Raw genomic sequence first — 18,693 nt, 5'->3', positions numbered from 1 at the left:
CAACGCCAAGCAAAGAATTCGGCTTTAGACGAATCGTCTGCGATGATTTGGCTCCACCTTGACAGATCGCGCTTATATTCCATGTGCCCGCGTCTAGAACTGCTTGATTGGGTTTGGGAATCTGGCACGGCAGTATTTCTCCGTAGGGTTATACCGGTTCCATAGCCACACGGTCGACGGTTAATCGGGCGGGCAGGAATAGCCAAGATCAACTGAAGGATATATTTGGCAAGCAATGTTTCATATATATACAACAGAGCCGCTTAACTTAAGAGTCTTAAGATTCTCGTGGACTTTGGTCTGATTCCATTTGGCTTGATATATGAGAGGATACTTAACTCAACTCATCTGCCAATCCCCCTTTTCGAACATGAACGCTACTCTTACTGTCGCAGACACGGTTATTCGCTGACCTAAATCTCCGAGCCCGGGAATGTTTACAAGGCTATGCGAGTCGTTATTTCAAGCGTGTCCCGCATAGGAACAACCCGAAATGAAACGTCAATATAAAGGCCGATTCAACTCCTCCGCTCTGAATAGTCTACTCGAAGAAAGGATATTGGTTGAAAGCGGTTGGTAGGCACTTCAGGTTTTATAATCGGAATTTGAGTTTCCAAGTTGTCTTTCTAAGAATATCTGCGTACATGCAACGCTCTAATAAGCATACAAGAGATAGCCCCCAGAAACTACCCCGAGACTGCGATACTCAGTAAGTGCACGTGTCTTATAGTATAGCCATCGAAAATGTCTCTGTAATGAAGCCGTGATGAGCTGGGTGCCTACTTAAGCAATGGGCCTAACACTGGCGCAATAAGAAAACCGGTACAAATCACCAGTGAGAGATACAATGCAAGGCATATACACAGAGGCACTTCACAACTAGACAATAGACCAAATTATCCACATGGTATCTCATCATAATATTCGTCAGCCAAATCGTTAAATTGCAAAGCATTAGCTAGCCTAAAGATCTATAACTTATATTTCATAAAAAAAAATAACAGCAAAAGGGGTATCCGTAGTCTTGATTCGTGGAATTCCAACGAACATCATCGTCATTATACATAGGTTTATAGCAGAACTCGTTAACGTCAGCATCGACCCGTAAGCGCGAATGGTATCATCAATCGTCCAAGCCAAGGCCTCTTGCCTATTTATAAACACCCCAACAGACGCCGGACCGTAAGAAAGTTAGTTGGGCGGGTAGACCATTCTAGGTCGAACCGCGTCGTAGCTCCTGAACTGCAATTTTGTATAATGATCGGTTAGGCGATCATCTACCCCTATAATCCGGTTTTCTCGCCATGTTTACTACTGGCGGGGGGCCGTCTTCATCAGGGTATGGCGGCAGGGGACTCTCGGTTCTGGTAGGACGTCGGCTACCTGGGATCTGCCTTTCGGGCAGCGGAGTCTTGGGAGGTAGAGGGGGTGGCTCGATGCGGTGCGGCTGGTATGGTTTTATCATAGGCTGTGCAATAGGATCCCTTTGCCTTCGTGGGTACTCGTCAGCTCCCATGATCGCTATTTTATCACTACCAGCAGCATTCCGGTACTGTGCTGGCGTAGGAGCTGTCACCACGAGACGGTCCGGCTCGTCATCCGGGGGAGGTCTGACTGCCGATAATGAGGCAGGAGGGGACGGCGCCTTATGCGGGCGGGTAGTTATTTGAGGTGGAGATGAATGGCTGGTTGCAGGTCGGAAACGATCATCGGAACTACGAGGCGATGGCGGGTTGGCGGGACCGAGTGAAAGGTGGTCGAGGTTGTCTATGCCCGACTCGTATGATTGTCGACTCGACGGACTGCTTCGGACTTGGAATGATGTAGGGAAATCTCCTGGAAGCTCAACCGCTAATGGTGCATTTATTGATCCCATAGTCGGCTGTGACACGATGTCAGGTATGCGACCAAGCCTCTCATACCTTTGCTTTGCTTTGTGAATCTTTGCCAATTTTGTCGAGGATTCCTGCACCATTCTCTGCTCGGCATCTCTAGATAGATATCTCTTTGTGCCCGTGCTGATATCGCCTAATCGATCCCACTCGTTCATCGCGAACTCTCCAACGCCGACTTCGACATTAAATCGATAGTAATTCTCAATATTGACGCCCCTTTTCATCAATAATTCATTCTTCATGCGCTCGTGAATCTTTTCGCAGCCTTCCACCTTGGAAATTAACTTCCTTCTTGCTTCTCCCCACTCGCCCATAAACCCTTCGTACCACAGGTGCGAATTTTGCTCCGTACCCTTTGGCCGTTTCCCGGTTCCTATGCTGATGAAGACGCCCACATCACGTCCCGGCCATTCGTTAACCGTAGCCTCATCGAGGGCAACAGGAGATGGGTTAAAAGTCCCAGAACCATCGTCATGAAATACCGTTTGCCCAATTTTAACTGGCTTGAACGCCAACCCAATCGCGCATGTTGCCCGACCAGCCTCCCAAATTGTGCAGTCGTATTCTGGGGCAGGCTCTTTTCTCGAGTCATATGAACGGAGGAGCGCAGGAGCACCGCCCCTAACTGTTCCTTTATACATGGCCGTTACAGCACTGCGAAAATATTAGCCATTATACCGCAAAATTAAAAGAAATGGCACCCACGTCTTTGTCCTGTTTTCTCTCGTATCATATAATTGTGCATCAGGGTTACCCTGTCCACCGCGGAATGTTGATTTGGCCTGGCTCGCTGGGCTACGTCCACTGAAACTCATGACGCTCGCGTTGCTTTGGTGTCGTCGCGGGAAACCGCTCGAGGCAGCGCTTGTCCGCGACACCGCAGATATCGGGCTGACAATATCCGCTCCGAAGTCATTCCCTTCATCGTCAGACCAAGTGTGTTCCCTTACGGCTTCCTTGATCGCGCGCTCAAGCATAGACGCCTTAAATAATGTCGAGCGATATGGTATACCAGCAAAAGTCTTGTCGCTCTCGAAAACCATCCTGGTCATCCGAACATACAGTTCTTTGCACTGCTCTAGGTTCAGTCGAAGTCGCCCTAACATCAAGGCGATTAGGCCGCCGGTGCCGGTTCCAACTATTAAATCGAAATGATCACATGGCTTCGGGATTTGATCGCGTTTTGGTGCTTTCCCTTCGATTTCAACGTAGGTTCGAAGCATTATTTCTTGTATAATAATAAACATAGAGTAGCCACGGACTCCTCCACCATCTGCGATCGCGCAAAGCGCCCAAGTTAGTCTTCACGTATGCAAGACATGCAGGTATCAAGTTATCAAGGTGGCGGGGTAAACCACTTACCCAAGCTAAGAATCCTCAACGGAGGACCTTTGGTGGTGTCTTTCCTCTTTAGATGTCCCTCCGACTCCATCTTTGTCGCGATGGGGTAGATAACTCGGTCTTTGGATATGTAAAATGTAAATGTGAGAGATTGTAAGTTTGGTAGAAAAATATGTTGAGATCGCCGCCCCGCTAAGTTCGCTACCCTCGTCCGGTGACGACGTCAGTCTACAAGGTAAATGAACTGAATGTAACTGGAGACGCCACAATCTTGTCGCGAAAGTACGTATTAATTTTCGCGTAGAAGTAATGGGAAGTGCGATAGTATAAAAATAGCAAAACTTTTCTTTCTTGTTAATGCCCAGTCAAATCGTATTAGAACAAGAGAGCTGAACAAGCGCTTACGATGTTGACAATGTCGTTGAAGAGTGAATTGTTATTGATGGCTAAGATTCAAAGTTCTATCGAAGGCGCAAAACGGTATCTTTGTCCCGTGTGGCTGAGCATTCAATTCGTGGAAGTCACTGTAAGGATTAGTAGGTGCATACCTCACAAAAGACGTCACATGTACTTCGTTTAGCACAGCCAAGCCCGTAATATCTGGATATTGCTCAGAAGTGATCAGAGGTACCCACTACATACCTAGCTAGGTACCCACTAAAGATCCTCGGAAGGTGCGGGATTGTACCTGAATTTATGATTAGGTACATACCTGTATGGATATGACTTCCATTATCCGACGCTAGAGGGCTGAGTCTAAACTAAAGTTATAAACCACGTGCGGCTGCAAAAAAATCTTTGCATTCCCCCTATCTTATCATCAACTGCCCGTGATTGTAAGTTAGTTGCAATTAAGAGAAGTTCAAAAAAATTAGGTACTTATCCTGTAAGTAAACGAGGATGCTCGTCACTATGTATGAATATCTTGGACACTTGGAAGAGGTATCCATCTAGATCTATGCACGTATAGCGGCAAAAGATGTATGACGTCCAATGCTTTAACGGTTTGCTTTTTGGCTCCCTCTTATTTAGTCACCAAATTAACAAGTTCATTGGTTGGCATCTCCTATTAGCCTACACGGATAGGCACATAGGCGGGTACCTGTTGACGAAATACCCAAGATTCGAACATTGTGGCTCAGTCACAACGACGAATTTTCATTGGCAGGAGTGAGCGAACTGAGGGGATAACATCGCCACCGTGACTCTGTGTTGCATTTATTCATCAGTTTTACATATTCGGGAACTCAAGAGCTCCACTGGCAAGAAATGCTAAGCGGGAAGCTTTCTAGAAGACTTCCATGCAGGAGAATTTGATTATCCGCGCCGTGGGCGAGATGAGGATTATGACCTCGATCAAAAGTAGATCGCTGATATTTTCGCTGGTGGTCATCCCAGGGGAATGATCTGCTATATACCCCATCCGAAAGGTACGTTCCATAAAGAAGGCTTTGGCATAAAAGACCAGGACTTTGCAACGTCCTATTATCGGCCCCGGTATGTTTGTGTCCTAGATATCCAAAAGTTGGTCGTGGCTTTCCATCCCTTCTCCTTACATGCCTATGCTTGATGTGTTCTTAAGTGGCGTTAGGTTTGCGAAGCCCGTTTGCCCAATGTTCTTTGACCGCCCATCGTTGATGCGGTGAACCTAGAGGTTTCGGGAAAGGGATGGAATCAAACTTCGGCGCCTACCTAAGCATAGACATCTCATGATCATATTTTGGTTGATCATACGTATCTGTTTACGTGTCTGTTCCACTATTTGAAATTACCTGTGAATATAAGCGTCAAAGTTCAACTTCTGCTTTGCTCGTGAGGTGTGCCGTAGGTAGGATTAGTTTCATGTTGAACATGAGATGAACGGATTCATGCCAACAACAGACATATACTCGACATGATCGTTAAAACATTCGAGGCTGTAAATATGAGCTGTCGAAATGTTTAGCTTGACCCGGGCAATTTATAAACCGCTGAAAATGGTATAACGGCTTTCCAGAGTCTCGGGAAATACGAGATTAGTGACATTTCAATAGTGATACAGCATGGTTTGTCGCAACTAGAAACCAACAAATACCGCTAGCTCTGGGCGGTAATGCGCATTGTATCACCCGTTTCCGAACTTATTAGTGTAAGTGTGACTTCTAATATGTCGGTATTGCTAAGGGATTGCTAGTGGATAGGACTTTGATGTTCGGCATGCACCGTCTCGACAGGATGAAGGACCTAAAAGTCCGGAAGGATTCAATAAACCTTTTCCAGAAAGAACGACTGGGCAGCTTTCGACAAAGTCGTCTGATATTTCCAAATTTTTTATTTTGAATCAAACGAGCGCATGACTTGGATCCTATAGTATTTTTCCATGTATGTATGTATTTGTCTCGCATCAACGCGATACTGTAGAAACAGTGCTAGCATACTTCATATACCTGACCTAGGTGACTAAAGAGGTAGAGCGGTTCTCATTTCCAGCTTGATAGGTAGGTACCGCATTCTCTAAGAAACAATTGATTCTAGGGCACGGACCATGGGAATCAGCTATACGATATTTGGAAATGATTTGAGCACATCATGCTTATGGGGTGCTTTAGCGAAAGCCGGATGTGGTTTAAGTCATTGCAAATATAGTGTAGCTGATTCCCATGGTCCGTGCCCTAGAATCAATTCTTTCTTAGTAGATGCGGTAGGTATTAAGGCCAGAGGTACCTCATTAGCGACGCCGAACGAAACGTAGGGCTGCTATGTGGTTGTACAATACGATGGTACCTTACCGCTCATTAAAGCTGAAGGAAGCGCGCTAGCGATGAGAGGGGAAGGTCGTGCTCTGATTCTGGCGTGAGTAAACCCGGGAGGATTCAGGTTGTGCGACGTCGCGTCGCACTCCGCGTTGTCGAAGAACGAATCCATATTCCTTCCCTTCACTACTCACGTGGATAGTGGGTTTAGTTTGGCTTTGGCCATATCCTTGCGAGTACGGCTGAGCTATGAATAAGTTTAGTGGCGATGTTTTCTTTCAACTGACCATGAAAGCGGTTACATACGGACTCGACAGAGATGTCATATCAAAGAATGGCAATCTCGCGCTTCGTAAACCTCTAATTAGTCTAGAAAGCCGCAAACGTCCTAGTTCCCGGTCGGGCTAATTAAGACAGGCTCGCGTGTCTTTACTCCTTTCCGGCTACGGCTCGGCTCTGAACATGTTGCATGCATTATTTCCAAATTTAATGTTAGCTAAAATGTTAATTGAGTACCTAAGTAAACAAGATTTTTCTTAGCTTATGTTAGGTAAGGGATTAGCTGTCGGGATCCGCAGGCTAATATTTCATTGACAGACCGCTAATGCGTTGTGTAACTCGGTAAGTATTATCACGAACTACTTAGGTGTACTATAGTATTACGGTCAGATAATTAAATTGGTTACGCGGAATTTGCTGAGTCACACTCGTGAAAAAAGAACAAAAAACATATTCTTATGCGTAATATAATCGTATTGGTGCACGGAGACTCGAAACTTATTTGAAAAGAACGAAAAGCTGAGCTAGGCTTGTATGTAACGAGGGTGAAAATTGATGATTAATCTTCGGACTCATCGAGACAACGGATTTAAGCTTCGAAAAGCGGATTAAAAAGTCGAATGGATTACCCCGAGCCTTTCCCCAGGGGGTTTGGGGAATAGCCAGGGTCCCTAGCTCTCCCCAAATTCTATTCGGCCCGTGGTGGAGTTGCATTGATGGATTTGGGAGGGAAGGGGCGTCACCACTAACTTCTCTTCATAGGACATTGACATCATTCCGCAATCATATGCGAGCGACGTATATCAAGCCTATCAAGTCTACATGTATCATATCGGGTACCCAAGACACGTATTCTCCAATTCCGCACCTTGCCGTCTTCATCGTCGAAAAATTGACTGAGACAAGAATTCGACAGCAGCAAGATGAATGCCATTGATATGTTCTGCTCGAGACAACCAACGGACCAATTTTAGATTCTTAGACCTTACCCCGGAATTCTAGATTTGGTTGCATCCAAAATGATGGATGATGGAATTAAGCCGTCCCTTACGCTCGACTTCTGCATACTATGTAGAAAGCCTACATTTTATCTGGGTTCATTTGATCAGTCGGGCGGTGATTATTTGCGTGCCAGAAATGATTATCCAAAATCCCGGGATGCTGTTGGTTCAATGCTAAAATGCTAAAAGCCTAAGACAGCTGTACATACACCCATGCTGCCATGCAACCCTCTTCCCCGACTGAACATTCCAGTAACCAATAAGCGCCGCCGTAAGAAAGTCCCTCTACCCTCTACCCGTGGGTTAGTTTGTTATCCGCATATGGCACGACGGGGAGAGCTAGCACGCGTGTGACCTCCAGACTTTTTGTGGGCGAGTCCCACTGCCCTGGGAAGACCACTGTCACCCCCATTCTCCGCTTTGGCCTCCTAGTTGGGAACACACATTTACGAGCTCGGGCGTTGTTGTAGTTGTGGGAAAAATCTAACGAGATCCGAACAAGGATATAATTGCTTGTTTGCTTGCTCCATGCTTTTTTTTTCCCCTAGTATGGCTTGATTCGTCCATCCCGTGACGATCTCGTAGCTTAGCTTGACAGGCTTTGACAGGCTTGATGGGTTTGGGGCCAATTACCTCAAAACGTTAATTCACCGAAATGCGAGAGAGCAAAGCTTGGGTGGGCCTATACAAATCCGTGGATCAATGAATCTGGGGATCCGTGCTAGGTACCTTATGTAGAACCCGCCTATTCATCTGTAACGTCCCCCGGCCGGGGCGCCACGCAGGCAGACAGGGCAATTACATAGGGCAATAGGGCAGGTTAGGTCCAGTGACCAAACCTGCCTTTGTTGCCAAATCAAAGCAACCGGGGTCCTAGGGTCGTAGCTACCTGGGCTAGGACATGTTTGTAAACCTTAGGTATTTGTTTGTATGCATGTACCAACCTTAAAACTTACACCACTCTAATCCTGGCCACCCAACAACAACCGTGGGCACTCTCCTTCTGCATATAATAATGGATAGTCCCTCTCTCACCTTTCAGTCTTACCTTTTAACATTGCTCTTCTTGCACACTCCGCACCTAAACAACCTAACAAGCCACATGCGTCGCTAATAGACCACGCGGGGTCTCAGACAACCATGAAGAAATTTGGCAATATTTATCTTATCGCGGCCACGTCCGTCATAGGTAAGCACCTCACCTATATGCTGCCGCCGCCTCTCGTTTTTCGAGGCTTTGCCATTGCGGGATACTAATAACCGGGTTAGGTGGCGCGCTATTCGGTTTCGATATCTCGTCCATGAGTGCTATTATCTCAACTGCCCCCTACAAGTGCCAGTTTAACCAGCAAGTTAGTCTACCCGAGCTAGGAATCTCGCCTACTATACAGTTAAGCTAACAATCGCAGGGCAACAAACCTGGAACGAATGAATGCCAGGGTCCAGATGCTATCGTACAGGGTGGCATCACCGCCGCCATGCCCGGAGGTTCCTGGCTTGGCGCTCTCATCTCCGGTGTTCTGACGGATATCTTTGGTCGAAAGACGTCTATTCAGATCGGTGCTATTATTTGGTATGTTCTCCGTGACGTGATCCACTTGCAAATTGATTTCTTCTAACTGTGAATCTTGCAGGATAATCGGTTCTATCATTATTTGCGCTTCCCAAAACATCCCAATGCTTATCGTCGGTCGTATCATCAACGGTATTAGCGTGGGTATCTGTTCGGCTCAGGTTCCGGTTTACATCTCCGAGTTGTCGCCACCGTCTCAACGAGGTCGATTTATTGGAATGCAACAATGGGCCATCACTTGGGGTATTGCGATCATGTTCTTCGTATGCTACGGTTCCAGCTTCATCAACGGAGCCGCCGCTTTCCGTCTCCCATGGGGTCTGCAAATGATCCCAGCCCTTCTGCTCTTCTTCGGCTTAACAGTTCTTCCCGAATCGCCTCGTTGGTTGGCGAAGCACGATCGTTGGGAGCAGGCCAAAGAAGTGCTCATTCTGGTTCACGGCAAAGGAGATCCTGACTCTCAACTTGTCGCCAAGGAGATGGCAGAAATTAAGGAAGCGGTCGAGTTCGAGCGTCAGAATGCAGACGTGTCTTACCTCGAGCTGTTCCGTCCCAAGATGATCAACCGAACTCACATTGGTATCTTCACTCAGATCTGGTCACAGCTTACCGGCATGAACGTCATGATGTACTACATTTCCTACATCTTCACGATGACGGGCTCGGGTGATGATGTGCTATTGCCTAGCGGTATCCAGTTCATTATCAACGTCGTCATGACCGTTCCGGCTCTTATCTGGCTTGATAGATGGGGTCGTCGTCCGACCATGCTTATCGGTGCGTTCTTCATGTGCCTCTGGCTCTGCATCAACGCTGGTTTGTTTGCCGTGTATTCGCACGCGCCTGCCCCTCACCAGTTCGATACCGCTGCCATCTCCATGGTCATTAGTGGAAGGCCCGCCACGGCTGTGATCGCCAGTACCTACCTATTCGTCGCATCCTACGCGCCGACATGGGGTCCTTGCTCTTGGACCTACCCAGCTGAGCTTTACCCGCTTCGCGTGCGCGGCAAGGCTGTTGCTCTCGCTACGTCTGCTAACTGGGCCTTCAACTTTGCGCTTGCGTACTTTGTTCCCCCCGCGTTCGCTAGCATCACCTGGAAGACGTATGTTCTGTTCGCCGTATTCTGTTTCACCATGTTCTTCCACACGTTCTTCCTGTTCCCCGAGACCTCCAACAAGACTCTTGAGGAGGTCGCCGCTACCTTCGAGGACGATGGCCCCGGCTCCATCAAATATATTGGTGTGCCGGCTTGGAAGACCCACAACGATCGTTCCATTCTCCGTATCGAACGCAACCTTGTCAGCTCGGAAGAAAAGATCGGCGTTGAACATACAACCTCGGCCAAGATTTAGGATTGAAGAAGAGTTGTAACGGAACACCGGTTATATGGTTAGGGCGAAAGTGGATAGGAGCGTAGGATGTCGTAGGTATCATAATGGAAACCATATGTTTGTGAAATGTTGAGGGGCGTGTTTGATAGGAAGTATCGGGACATATGTTTTATTCCTTATAAAGCTTCAAACCTACGGGCTGATGGAGAGCTTGAGGTTATATACCCCAAAATGAATACAAGACGTTGATTAAATCACATGGTTCATATTTGCGACTAGTTGCGACTAGCTATTATGTGCATTTGTACATATTGGAGCTGGGTAAAATCTCAAGCTAGGTATAAGACATAGTTACCTGCCTAAGTAGGTATGTAGTTGACGTGAAAAGGTACATAGGTAAGTTCGCTTCTTATACTTTAGTAATTCTAAGGATTCTTGGCGTGTCATTTACTATCTAAAATCAATTGCCCAACCCTATTATTATTATTCTCACTTGTTCACCTTGTATCATTCTAGAGCAACGCGTAACTGTTGAAGAGTACGTCTCAACAACAATCGTACCAGCCAATAAAACGCCTTAAAAGTCACACTTACCTAAAAAGTGCAAACTGGAGGCAGCCTTGAAGCTTTCGTTGGAGCTAAGTCCCCTGCATCTCCGGTTCTTCAAAGATGAATAATACTTTTAGATGTATTAAAGACAATAGCGCTTTCTAGTATGCGTGCTTACACGATAGCGAGGCTTTAAACCTTCACTCTACATGCAGCATTAGTGTACAGATAAATTCTTTAGCGGATCTCTGCCGCTTTGGTAGGTAACAACTGCGGGGGTTCGATTCAACAAAAATATGTATGTAATGAAGGCTTGGCATAGCAGGGGGGCACTCTTTGAAGATGGACTAAACATGGACTAAACATCGAGGGCCAAGCGACGCACCACATCCCCCGAATCAGCCTCGCCCGTAGCCTGATCATTCCCAATCTCTCCCCATCTCGCCCTTCATGGTCTTTCTTTAACACCATCGGCGTTTTTATCGTAGTGCAGATGATTTCCAATATTTGAGGTGTTGCAACTTTTTTTTTGTTATATTTACAATTGCTGCCGAGAGCCTCCGTCGTTGTGTTACTTGTCCAATTGACATCCGATGGATCAGCCGGCGGCAAAGAAGAGAAGGCTGGCTCCTAAGATCGAGGCTCAAGCCAGTCCTCCGCATCCGCCTCCATTCCCCCACGAGCCTGTAGGTATAATTCAATTGATGTACCCATCAACTCGTGGACTCACATCAATAGGCGCCGCCCGCACAGCTTTACCAGGCCCAAGAAGCGCCCCCACCGCCCCCAGAAAGACATGAGTTCGAGTCATTCGCGAGGCATCTGCAAGATGCCGCCATGCTTATATATCGTCAAACCCAAAAATCACCATATACAAAGACCTCTGTCCTTATCCTACGTTGGGAAGAAGACAATGCCGTCGAACATGACCTTGCCGCCCTCGATCAAATCCTCTGCGATCGGTATAATTACCGCACCGAGCGTTTCAACATACCTACGGTTTTAAATCCCAGTGTTAAACTCGGCGTTCGTATGGCATCGTTTCTTGAAAATGCGGCACCCGACCATCTATTAATAATATACTACGCTGGACACGGCTATGTTGACACGGATAATCAACTCTACTGGGCAAGGTAGGTAACTACACGGTAGCATGGAAGGCGCTCTAACATGTGATCAGTAATCCGGAGGGGGGTTCGAAACTAAGATGGAGCGGAATTCGTTGTCTCTTCGAAGATGTTCAGTCCGATATACTACTACTCCTTGATTCTTGTGCCACTAAAGAAGAGCCGGTTTCAGAGGGTAGCAGTGTCAAACAGATCATTGCAGCTAACTCACCCGAGCATTATTCCCGAGATCACGGCGTACGGTCGTTCACGTCCTATGTTATAGAAGCATTAGCTAAATTTAGTGGCGGGCGACCTTTTACTTCCGAGAGTCTATATCACGAAGTAGCTATTCAGAGACAGCAAGAACTAATACTCGCGTCTGGGTTAACTAATGGAGCTAGCAAAAGCATAGCGCTCACTGAAAAGTTGCCAGTTCTATACTCTCTAAGTTCTATCAAAGGTCAAGTTATCTCTATATCTCCCCTCCCTTCTCGTGCCGAAATACAATTACGATCCCCGCAAGCTGGAATTGACGGAGATGCCCAACTGTTGAGAACGTCCCGGGAAGATCCAATCATCCACCCAAGCGCGGTTGCCGACTTGACGTTCGATGAGCCGAGAGTATTAGTTTGTACGACTTTTGTCGGCGAAGCCAGTCCGGACATGTCTTCGTTCAACCACTGGCTTCACAATGCCCCTGCTATTGCTTCGAAAATTGCTGTTGAGGGCATGTTTCTAGGGCCGCCTACGATGCTACTCATTTCAATGCCGGTTCCTGTCTGGAATGTTGTCCAGCACGATAAAGTCTGCTGCTTCTTAGGATATGTGAATTCCCATAATATGACACATCTTTACCATCGATTAGTCGGTTCCGTTTCTGTCAATAAGGCATCGGCGAAGGACGTGGAAGACGGCCGGATGCTCCTCGAAGCCCGAGAAGTGGCTGCGAGTACGCCGGTCGTCCGCCGGCATGAACTTCCTAGTCATTCTCAGCTAAGACCGGAGACACCCGTTCGTCTGGAGAGCATGGGCAGGCTTGATCCTATGACTCTACCTCAACCATCCGGTACTCCTAGTATGACGTATGCTAACTCGAGGCCGGGCACCGCCATACCCAAAAATGATGTCGAAGATTCAGCTGAGATGCAGGAAGCTGCTGAGCAGTTGAAGGCTCTGAGCCATGTTCGGCCCTTAAGCAGCGATAATATACCTGCAGCTCATGTACAAGCTACGCCTACAGAAAACACGACAACCGCCCGCCGTGACGAAGTTTCACCCCACGAGGCAAATGAATCTGGTGCAGACGAGACTCCGTACAATCCCGAATTCACACCGCCATCCGCACGACCTAAACAGCAGCGGCGATCGCTTCAAAAGCAAGCACCAAAGCAGGAAACACGCTGTAATCACTGCAGCCATGCCCCCTTTAAAGATTATTCATCACTACGGAAGCACATTGCTGCCGCTCATACTCGACCGTTCCCTTGTGCCTTTGCCTTCGCTGGTTGTACTAGCACTTTTGGGTCTAAGAATGAATGGAAACGACATATTGCTTCGCAACACTTGTGTCTCCAATATTACCGATGCTCATCTTGCCCACAGAGCACAGTTGAAGGCAAGGGGAATGAGTTCAACCGCAAGGATCTCTTTACACAACACCTTCGTCGCATGCACGCCCCTTTCGCAATCAAAAAGGCCCTGGCGAAGGGTGATAGTAAATTACAACTAGATTGGGAAACGCACGTGAAAGAGATGCAGCAAACATGTCTCGTGACTCGGAGACAACCCCCACAGAGATCTTCTTGCCCCAAGTCGGACTGTGCAAGTGTTTTCGAGGGGCCTACTTCTTGGGATGAATGGACTGAGCACGTCGGTAGGCATATGGAGAAGGGTGAAGCGGGACGACTCGGTGTTGATCGCCTTTTAGCAAAATGGGCCTTGGAAGAAGGTATTATTGAACGCCGGGATGACGGTGAATATCGGTTGTGTAGCGGATCTAACAACAACCCCGAACGAGAATCCGCCGGCAACAATCTCGAATACCAGTCTGACGGAAGCAAAAGAGACAGGGACAAGGACAAAGACAGAGACAGAGATCGAGATCGTGACCAGGAACAGGATAGAGACCAAGAAGACCGCACTATAATAGCAGCGAGTACGATGGTGGACAAAATGGACGTGGACGAATAACGCTGAGCTATATATTATACAGAATGCCACCCAAAGCGAAGCATTCGGAGGGAACTTTCTATTTTTTTTTTCGGGGGAATAGGGATCGGGTGAAAATTACGTGCCTCGCGAGGTCTAACGGGGGCGGGCTTACGAATTTCTTTTGCTCATTTTACTGGGTATATCCCAACTAGATGTGGCACGATCACCTGACGTTTCTATTTTGTTCAGCGCAGACTACAGGGACGACTGTACGACTATATACCACTTTCGAGCATGCTCTTGCGAATGTCCATCGGGTCGGTTGTTTGAGATAGACATTAGGAAGGGGAGGGAGGCCTGCATAATTTGGTTCGGTGTATTTTTTTTTTATCTGGGTCACTTTGAGCGTTGCGCAGTTTAGCACGCATCTGGCGATCATCCTACGGCTCCGGATTGACTTGGGAGTCGGGTGTTTATATTTAACATATATTTAACATGACACAAATTCGATTTTGGTCGTTCTTGTAGATTAACTTCGGCATCATAATTCGTTTTAGGAATCTTTTTAGAATAGCTGCTGTGTTATCATAGCCGTCTCGAATGGTGGTGACTGGTTTTTCCATGTTAGCATCACTATAAGGGTAGGTAATACATGATATGTTTATAAGTATAAGCGATACGCAGGCATTATTACGAAGACAACTGGTCCTCTTGGCGACTGACTTTTCAACATTATACCTTTCTAACATCGAACGAATAGATTAGGTGTGAGGTGTGTATAGGTATACCATTAGGACACCGTTCCCTATTATGCAGTCACGCCTCATACTTACATTTGGGCATTTACTTCGTATAACCTCGGGTTACTCGGCGAAATTACATGCTGGCTAGGTTCTTTTGCTGTTCATAGTCTTGCGGAGACAAGCCCAACTCGGTGTTGTTCCCCACACGGTCATCTTACGAAGTAGATAGGGGGGCTTACACTCATAGGGCAGACTGGGTTCTAGCTCGTGCTCTCATTGGTACGTTAAAGCAAACTAGTATGGAGCCCCTGCGGGGGAGCTCTTAGTAGCTCGGTGCGGAGATGAGAAGCTGCGGAGAGCAGAGCTTGACCATGCTTATTTGCTTTCAGTTTCTTGTCCTTTACCAAAAGGTCCGGGGAAGCTCCGCGAAAGCGCCGCCGTCAAAGGAAACAAGAGCCTCCGACTCGATTTCACTCCGACCTGATATGCAAACAAATGCCAAGAGAGCTGCTTGGCCCGCCTTATAAGACATCACGTGGACCGAAGGAGCGCCGAAGCCGGTATTGACGTCCTCCACTGCTATTGTATCTGATGTTCTTTGTTAATTATGGCCTTACGTACAAGCCTTAATTAAGCCTTATACCGCTAGACTATGACTATTCTTGCTTAAGAGCCATAATGACATGGGACGTGATCAAAATGGTTCGAGCGGAGTAGCGGTGGGAATATTGGGGTATATGCGGGGGGCAGAGCTTGGTTGATCACGATCCTACCTTATCACCATGGGACGACTAGACCAGGCATTGTAAATACGGGTGTATATATAAGTTCCAGAGTAACACCACAGCACACAGAAAAGATGATCCTCTGCGTCGGGTTACAACTTCCACGTGGAGATTGGCATTTTAAGACAACCTCCCAGCCTAGTACCTGGTATATTCGACCAGAATGGCAAGCCTTCTGTCGCTTATTACGGTGGCGACGGCCGTCTCAGCTGCCGCTATCGTACGACGAGACTATCCGACTGACGGCCCTCTTACTTCCTGCCCAGGGTATACCGCTTCGAATGTTGTTAGCACGGCGTCGGGATTGACGGCGGATTTAAAGCTGGCCGGCGAGGCATGCAATGTGTACGGGACGGATCTAAATGACTTGACTCTCGAGGTCTCATATGACACCGGTACGATGAGCTATTATAAACGCTAATATACGAGCGTCTCACTAACGTCGCGTAGAGACGAGACTCCACGTCAAGATCCAAGATGCTGCTAATAACGTCTATCAAATTCCCGAGTCCGTTTTCCCTCGGCCAGAAGCCAAGGGCTCCGAAGAAGCGCTGTCGGCATTGAAGTTCGACTACACAGAAAGCCCATTCTCCTTCTCCGTGTCTCGCTCGGACTCGGGCGAGGTCCTCTTTGACACATCGGCTGCCAACATAGTGTTCGAGTCGCAGTACCTGCGTCTAAGAACAAAGTTACCCGAAAACCCGAGTCTGTATGGCCTCGGCGAGCATTCAGACCCTTTTATGCTGAACACGACTGACTATATCCGCACATTTTGGTCACAGGATTCATTCGGCGTTCCCGAAGGCGCGAATCTATACGGGAACCATCCCGTGTATTACGAGCATCGAGAATCGGGTACTCATGGCGTGTTCTTCTTGAACTCCAACGGTATGGATATTTTAATTAATAACACAGCTGAATCCGGACAGTATCTTGAATACAACACCCTTGGTGGAGTGTTGGACTTCTATTTCGTCTCAGGCCCGAGCCCGGTCCAAGTTGCGCAGCAGTATGCTGAAATCGTGGGCCGACCCGTGATGCAGCCGTACTGGGGACTCGGGTTCCAGAACTGCCGATACGGATATCAGGACATTTTCGAAGTGGCCGAGGTAGTCTACAATTACAGCCAAGCCGGCATCCCGCTCGAGACTATGTGGAATGATATCGACTACATGTACCGTCGAAGAGTGAGCTTATATTGCTGTCTACGAATATTGCTTGTTAAACTAATAGTCATTAGGTATTCTCCTTGGACCCGGAAAGATACCCTCTGCACATGACACGCGAATTAGTTGACTACCTACACGCGCATGACCAACATTATGTCGTTATGGTGGATCCCGCCGTGGCCTACCAGGACTTCCCAACTGCTTTCCAACGCGGTGTTGAAGATAACATATTTATGCTTCGCGAGAACGGAACCGTGTGGAAGGGCGTTGTCTGGCCCGGAGTTACGGCCTTCCCTGACTGGTTCTCTCCTAATATTTCCAAGTATTGGAACAACGAGTTTTCTCTCTTCTTCTCTCCTGAGAACGGAGTAGATATCGATGCCCTCTGGATTGATATGAACGAACCTTCCAACTTCCCCTGCTTCTTCCCTTGTGATAACCCTGACGCTTCTGCTGTGGGATACCCGCCCGACCCACCTCCTGTCCGAACTCCTCCTCGGCCTTTACCCGGCTTTTCTTGCGACTTCCAGCCCGAAGGGACTGGCTGTAACAAGACTGAAGTAAATTCCCTGGAAATCCGTGATGGTACGCCCCCAGCACACTTCGACAGCCTCTTTCTCTCGCCGGTACAGACAGAGGGTAAGCAACTTGGACTACCAGACCGTGATCTTCTCTTCCCGAAGTACGCGATCCACAACAAGGCCGCGAACACCGATAGCGCGAATGCAGCTGAGGGTGGTATCTCCAACAAGACGGTTAACACTGATCTGGTTCACCAGAATGGCCTAACCATGTACGACACGCATAATTTGTATGGCACCATGATGTCTATTGCATCTCACGAGGCTATGCTCCACCGACGTCCTACCGTGAGGCCCATGATCATCACCCGCTCGACGTTTGCCGGGGCCGGCACTAAAGTCGGGCACTGGCTAGGAGACAACGTATCAACGTGGCACCATTATCGACTCGCTATTAGGAGCATGATGGCCTTCGCTTCTGTGTATCAGATCCCAATGGTAGGCGCCGATACATGCGGATTCGACGGCAACACCACCGAGCAGCTCTGTTCGCGCTGGGCCGCTCTCGGCGCATTCGCACCATTCTTCCGTGTACACAACGGCCTCGAAGCCATTTCCCAAGAGCTATACCGCTGGGAGACCACAACGCAGGCTGCGCGCAAGTTCATCGATATCCGCTATCGCCTGCTCGACTACATGTACACGGCGCTGCATGTTCAGACCCTTGATGGTACACCCATGGTCAACCCGCTATTCTTCCTCTACCCGCAAGACAAGAACACATATCCAATCGACCTCCAGTACTTCCTCGGCCCGGGCCTACTTGTCGCTCCCGTGACCGAGGAGAATAGCACTAGCGTTGATGTGTACCTCCCCGACGATATCTTTTACGATTTCTTCACGCACGAGCGCATCGTGGGCGAGGGAAAGGCCATTACCGTCACGGACCAGGAGTGGTCAGATCTACCGCTATACCTGCGCGGCGGCGTAATCATTCCCTTGCGCACCGAGTCCGCCATGACGACCGCCGAGGTACGCACCAAGCCCTTCGAGATCCTAGTCCCTATAGGCAAGGACGGCAAGGCAAGCGGCCGCTTATACCTCGACGACGGCGTAAGTATCGAGCAGCCCACCACGAGCGATATCTCGTTCGAGTACGCAGACGGCGTGCTGACCGTCAACGGCACGTTTGGGTACAAGCCGGACGAGCTGAGAATAAGCAAAGTTACGTTCTTGGGAATTGGAGGTGGGGATTCTGGTACTGGCAAGCGCAAGAAGCGCGCTGCGAAGGACGTGGTTACGGTGGATGTCGATAGGACGCTTAAGGAGGCGTTTACTGTTGAGGTTGAGGAAGCTTAAATAAAATACCTGGCAAAAGGAAAACGGGGGGATGAAAATATATTAGGAAATACGTACAAAGTCTACTTATTTTTAATGTATAAATAAAAATACATCGTTTAACTAACTCTGCTCATATTTTTGTCCGTGACAAATGAAGGGGGTGAAAAAAG

At 48.0% G+C, this 18,693-nt stretch overlaps 4 protein-coding genes across 4 annotated transcripts; 3 read left to right on the top strand and 1 right to left on the bottom strand.

Moving 5' to 3' along the window:
- Nucleotides 1-1,114: 1,114 nt before the first annotated feature.
- On the bottom strand, nucleotides 1,115-3,700 carry F5Y00DRAFT_135757 (FabD/lysophospholipase-like protein). Its single transcript, XM_048004281.1, has 4 exons — nucleotides 3,642-3,700; nucleotides 3,258-3,577; nucleotides 2,601-3,168; nucleotides 1,115-2,549 (listed from the first exon to the last, which is right to left on the bottom strand). The coding sequence occupies exons 2-4, from the start codon at nucleotides 3,325-3,327 to the stop codon at nucleotides 1,274-1,276; spliced, it is 1,914 nt and encodes a 637-aa protein (XP_047869182.1). The 5' UTR covers nucleotides 3,328-3,577; nucleotides 3,642-3,700; the 3' UTR covers nucleotides 1,115-1,273.
- A 4,086-nt stretch (nucleotides 3,701-7,786) lies between these two features.
- On the top strand, nucleotides 7,787-10,586 carry F5Y00DRAFT_135690 (general substrate transporter). The gene is made up of 4 exons (XM_048004280.1): nucleotides 7,787-8,437; nucleotides 8,518-8,600; nucleotides 8,658-8,821; nucleotides 8,883-10,586. The coding sequence occupies exons 1-4, from the start codon at nucleotides 8,389-8,391 to the stop codon at nucleotides 10,174-10,176; spliced, it is 1,590 nt and encodes a 529-aa protein (XP_047869181.1). The 5' UTR covers nucleotides 7,787-8,388; the 3' UTR covers nucleotides 10,177-10,586.
- Nucleotides 10,587-11,032: 446 nt separating this feature from the next.
- Nucleotides 11,033-14,539, top strand: F5Y00DRAFT_225848 (uncharacterized protein). The gene is made up of 3 exons (XM_048006230.1): nucleotides 11,033-11,390; nucleotides 11,443-11,837; nucleotides 11,885-14,539. The coding sequence occupies exons 1-3, from the start codon at nucleotides 11,298-11,300 to the stop codon at nucleotides 14,001-14,003; spliced, it is 2,607 nt and encodes an 868-aa protein (XP_047869180.1). The 5' UTR covers nucleotides 11,033-11,297; the 3' UTR covers nucleotides 14,004-14,539.
- A 531-nt stretch (nucleotides 14,540-15,070) lies between these two features.
- Nucleotides 15,071-18,647, top strand: F5Y00DRAFT_225847 (glycoside hydrolase family 31 protein). The gene is made up of 3 exons (XM_048006229.1): nucleotides 15,071-15,887; nucleotides 15,943-16,679; nucleotides 16,733-18,647. Exons 1-3 carry the CDS (start codon nucleotides 15,656-15,658, stop codon nucleotides 18,539-18,541), a joined length of 2,778 nt encoding a protein of 925 aa, XP_047869179.1. The 5' UTR covers nucleotides 15,071-15,655; the 3' UTR covers nucleotides 18,542-18,647.
- The last annotated feature ends 46 nt before the right edge of the window (nucleotides 18,648-18,693 follow it).

The sequence above is a fragment of the Daldinia vernicosa genome (genome assembly GCF_022497035.1).
Source record: "Daldinia vernicosa strain CBS 139.73 unplaced genomic scaffold F5Y00scaffold_4, whole genome shotgun sequence".
In the NCBI taxonomy this organism is placed as follows: domain Eukaryota; kingdom Fungi; phylum Ascomycota; class Sordariomycetes; order Xylariales; family Hypoxylaceae; genus Daldinia; species Daldinia vernicosa.
This window is presented reverse-complemented; position numbering and strand designations above follow the sequence as displayed.

Excerpts from the sequence above, each read along its gene's own strand:
- F5Y00DRAFT_135757 (XM_048004281.1), bottom strand. The coding sequence starts at position 3,327 with ATGGAGTCGGAGGGACATCTAAAGAGGAAAGACACCACCAAAGGTCCT. Across the intron at positions 3,169-3,257 it reads GTTGAGGATTCTTAGCTTGG|ATGGTGGAGGAGTCCGTGGC; the intron begins GTAAGTGGTTTA and ends GCGCGATCGCAG. Across the intron at positions 2,550-2,600 it reads AGAGAAAACAGGACAAAGAC|TGCTGTAACGGCCATGTATA; the intron begins GTGGGTGCCATT and ends ATATTTTCGCAG.
- F5Y00DRAFT_135690 (XM_048004280.1), top strand. The coding sequence starts at position 8,389 with ATGAAGAAATTTGGCAATATTTATCTTATCGCGGCCACGTCCGTCATA. Across the intron at positions 8,601-8,657 it reads AGTGCCAGTTTAACCAGCAA|GGCAACAAACCTGGAACGAA; the intron begins GTTAGTCTACCC and ends TAACAATCGCAG. Across the intron at positions 8,822-8,882 it reads CAGATCGGTGCTATTATTTG|GATAATCGGTTCTATCATTA; the intron begins GTATGTTCTCCG and ends TGAATCTTGCAG.
- F5Y00DRAFT_225848 (XM_048006230.1), top strand. The coding sequence starts at position 11,298 with ATGGATCAGCCGGCGGCAAAGAAGAGAAGGCTGGCTCCTAAGATCGAG. Across the intron at positions 11,391-11,442 it reads CTCCATTCCCCCACGAGCCT|GCGCCGCCCGCACAGCTTTA; the intron begins GTAGGTATAATT and ends TCACATCAATAG. Across the intron at positions 11,838-11,884 it reads AATCAACTCTACTGGGCAAG|TAATCCGGAGGGGGGTTCGA; the intron begins GTAGGTAACTAC and ends ACATGTGATCAG.
- F5Y00DRAFT_225847 (XM_048006229.1), top strand. The coding sequence starts at position 15,656 with ATGGCAAGCCTTCTGTCGCTTATTACGGTGGCGACGGCCGTCTCAGCT. Across the intron at positions 15,888-15,942 it reads CGAGGTCTCATATGACACCG|AGACGAGACTCCACGTCAAG; the intron begins GTACGATGAGCT and ends AACGTCGCGTAG. Across the intron at positions 16,680-16,732 it reads ACTACATGTACCGTCGAAGA|GTATTCTCCTTGGACCCGGA; the intron begins GTGAGCTTATAT and ends AATAGTCATTAG.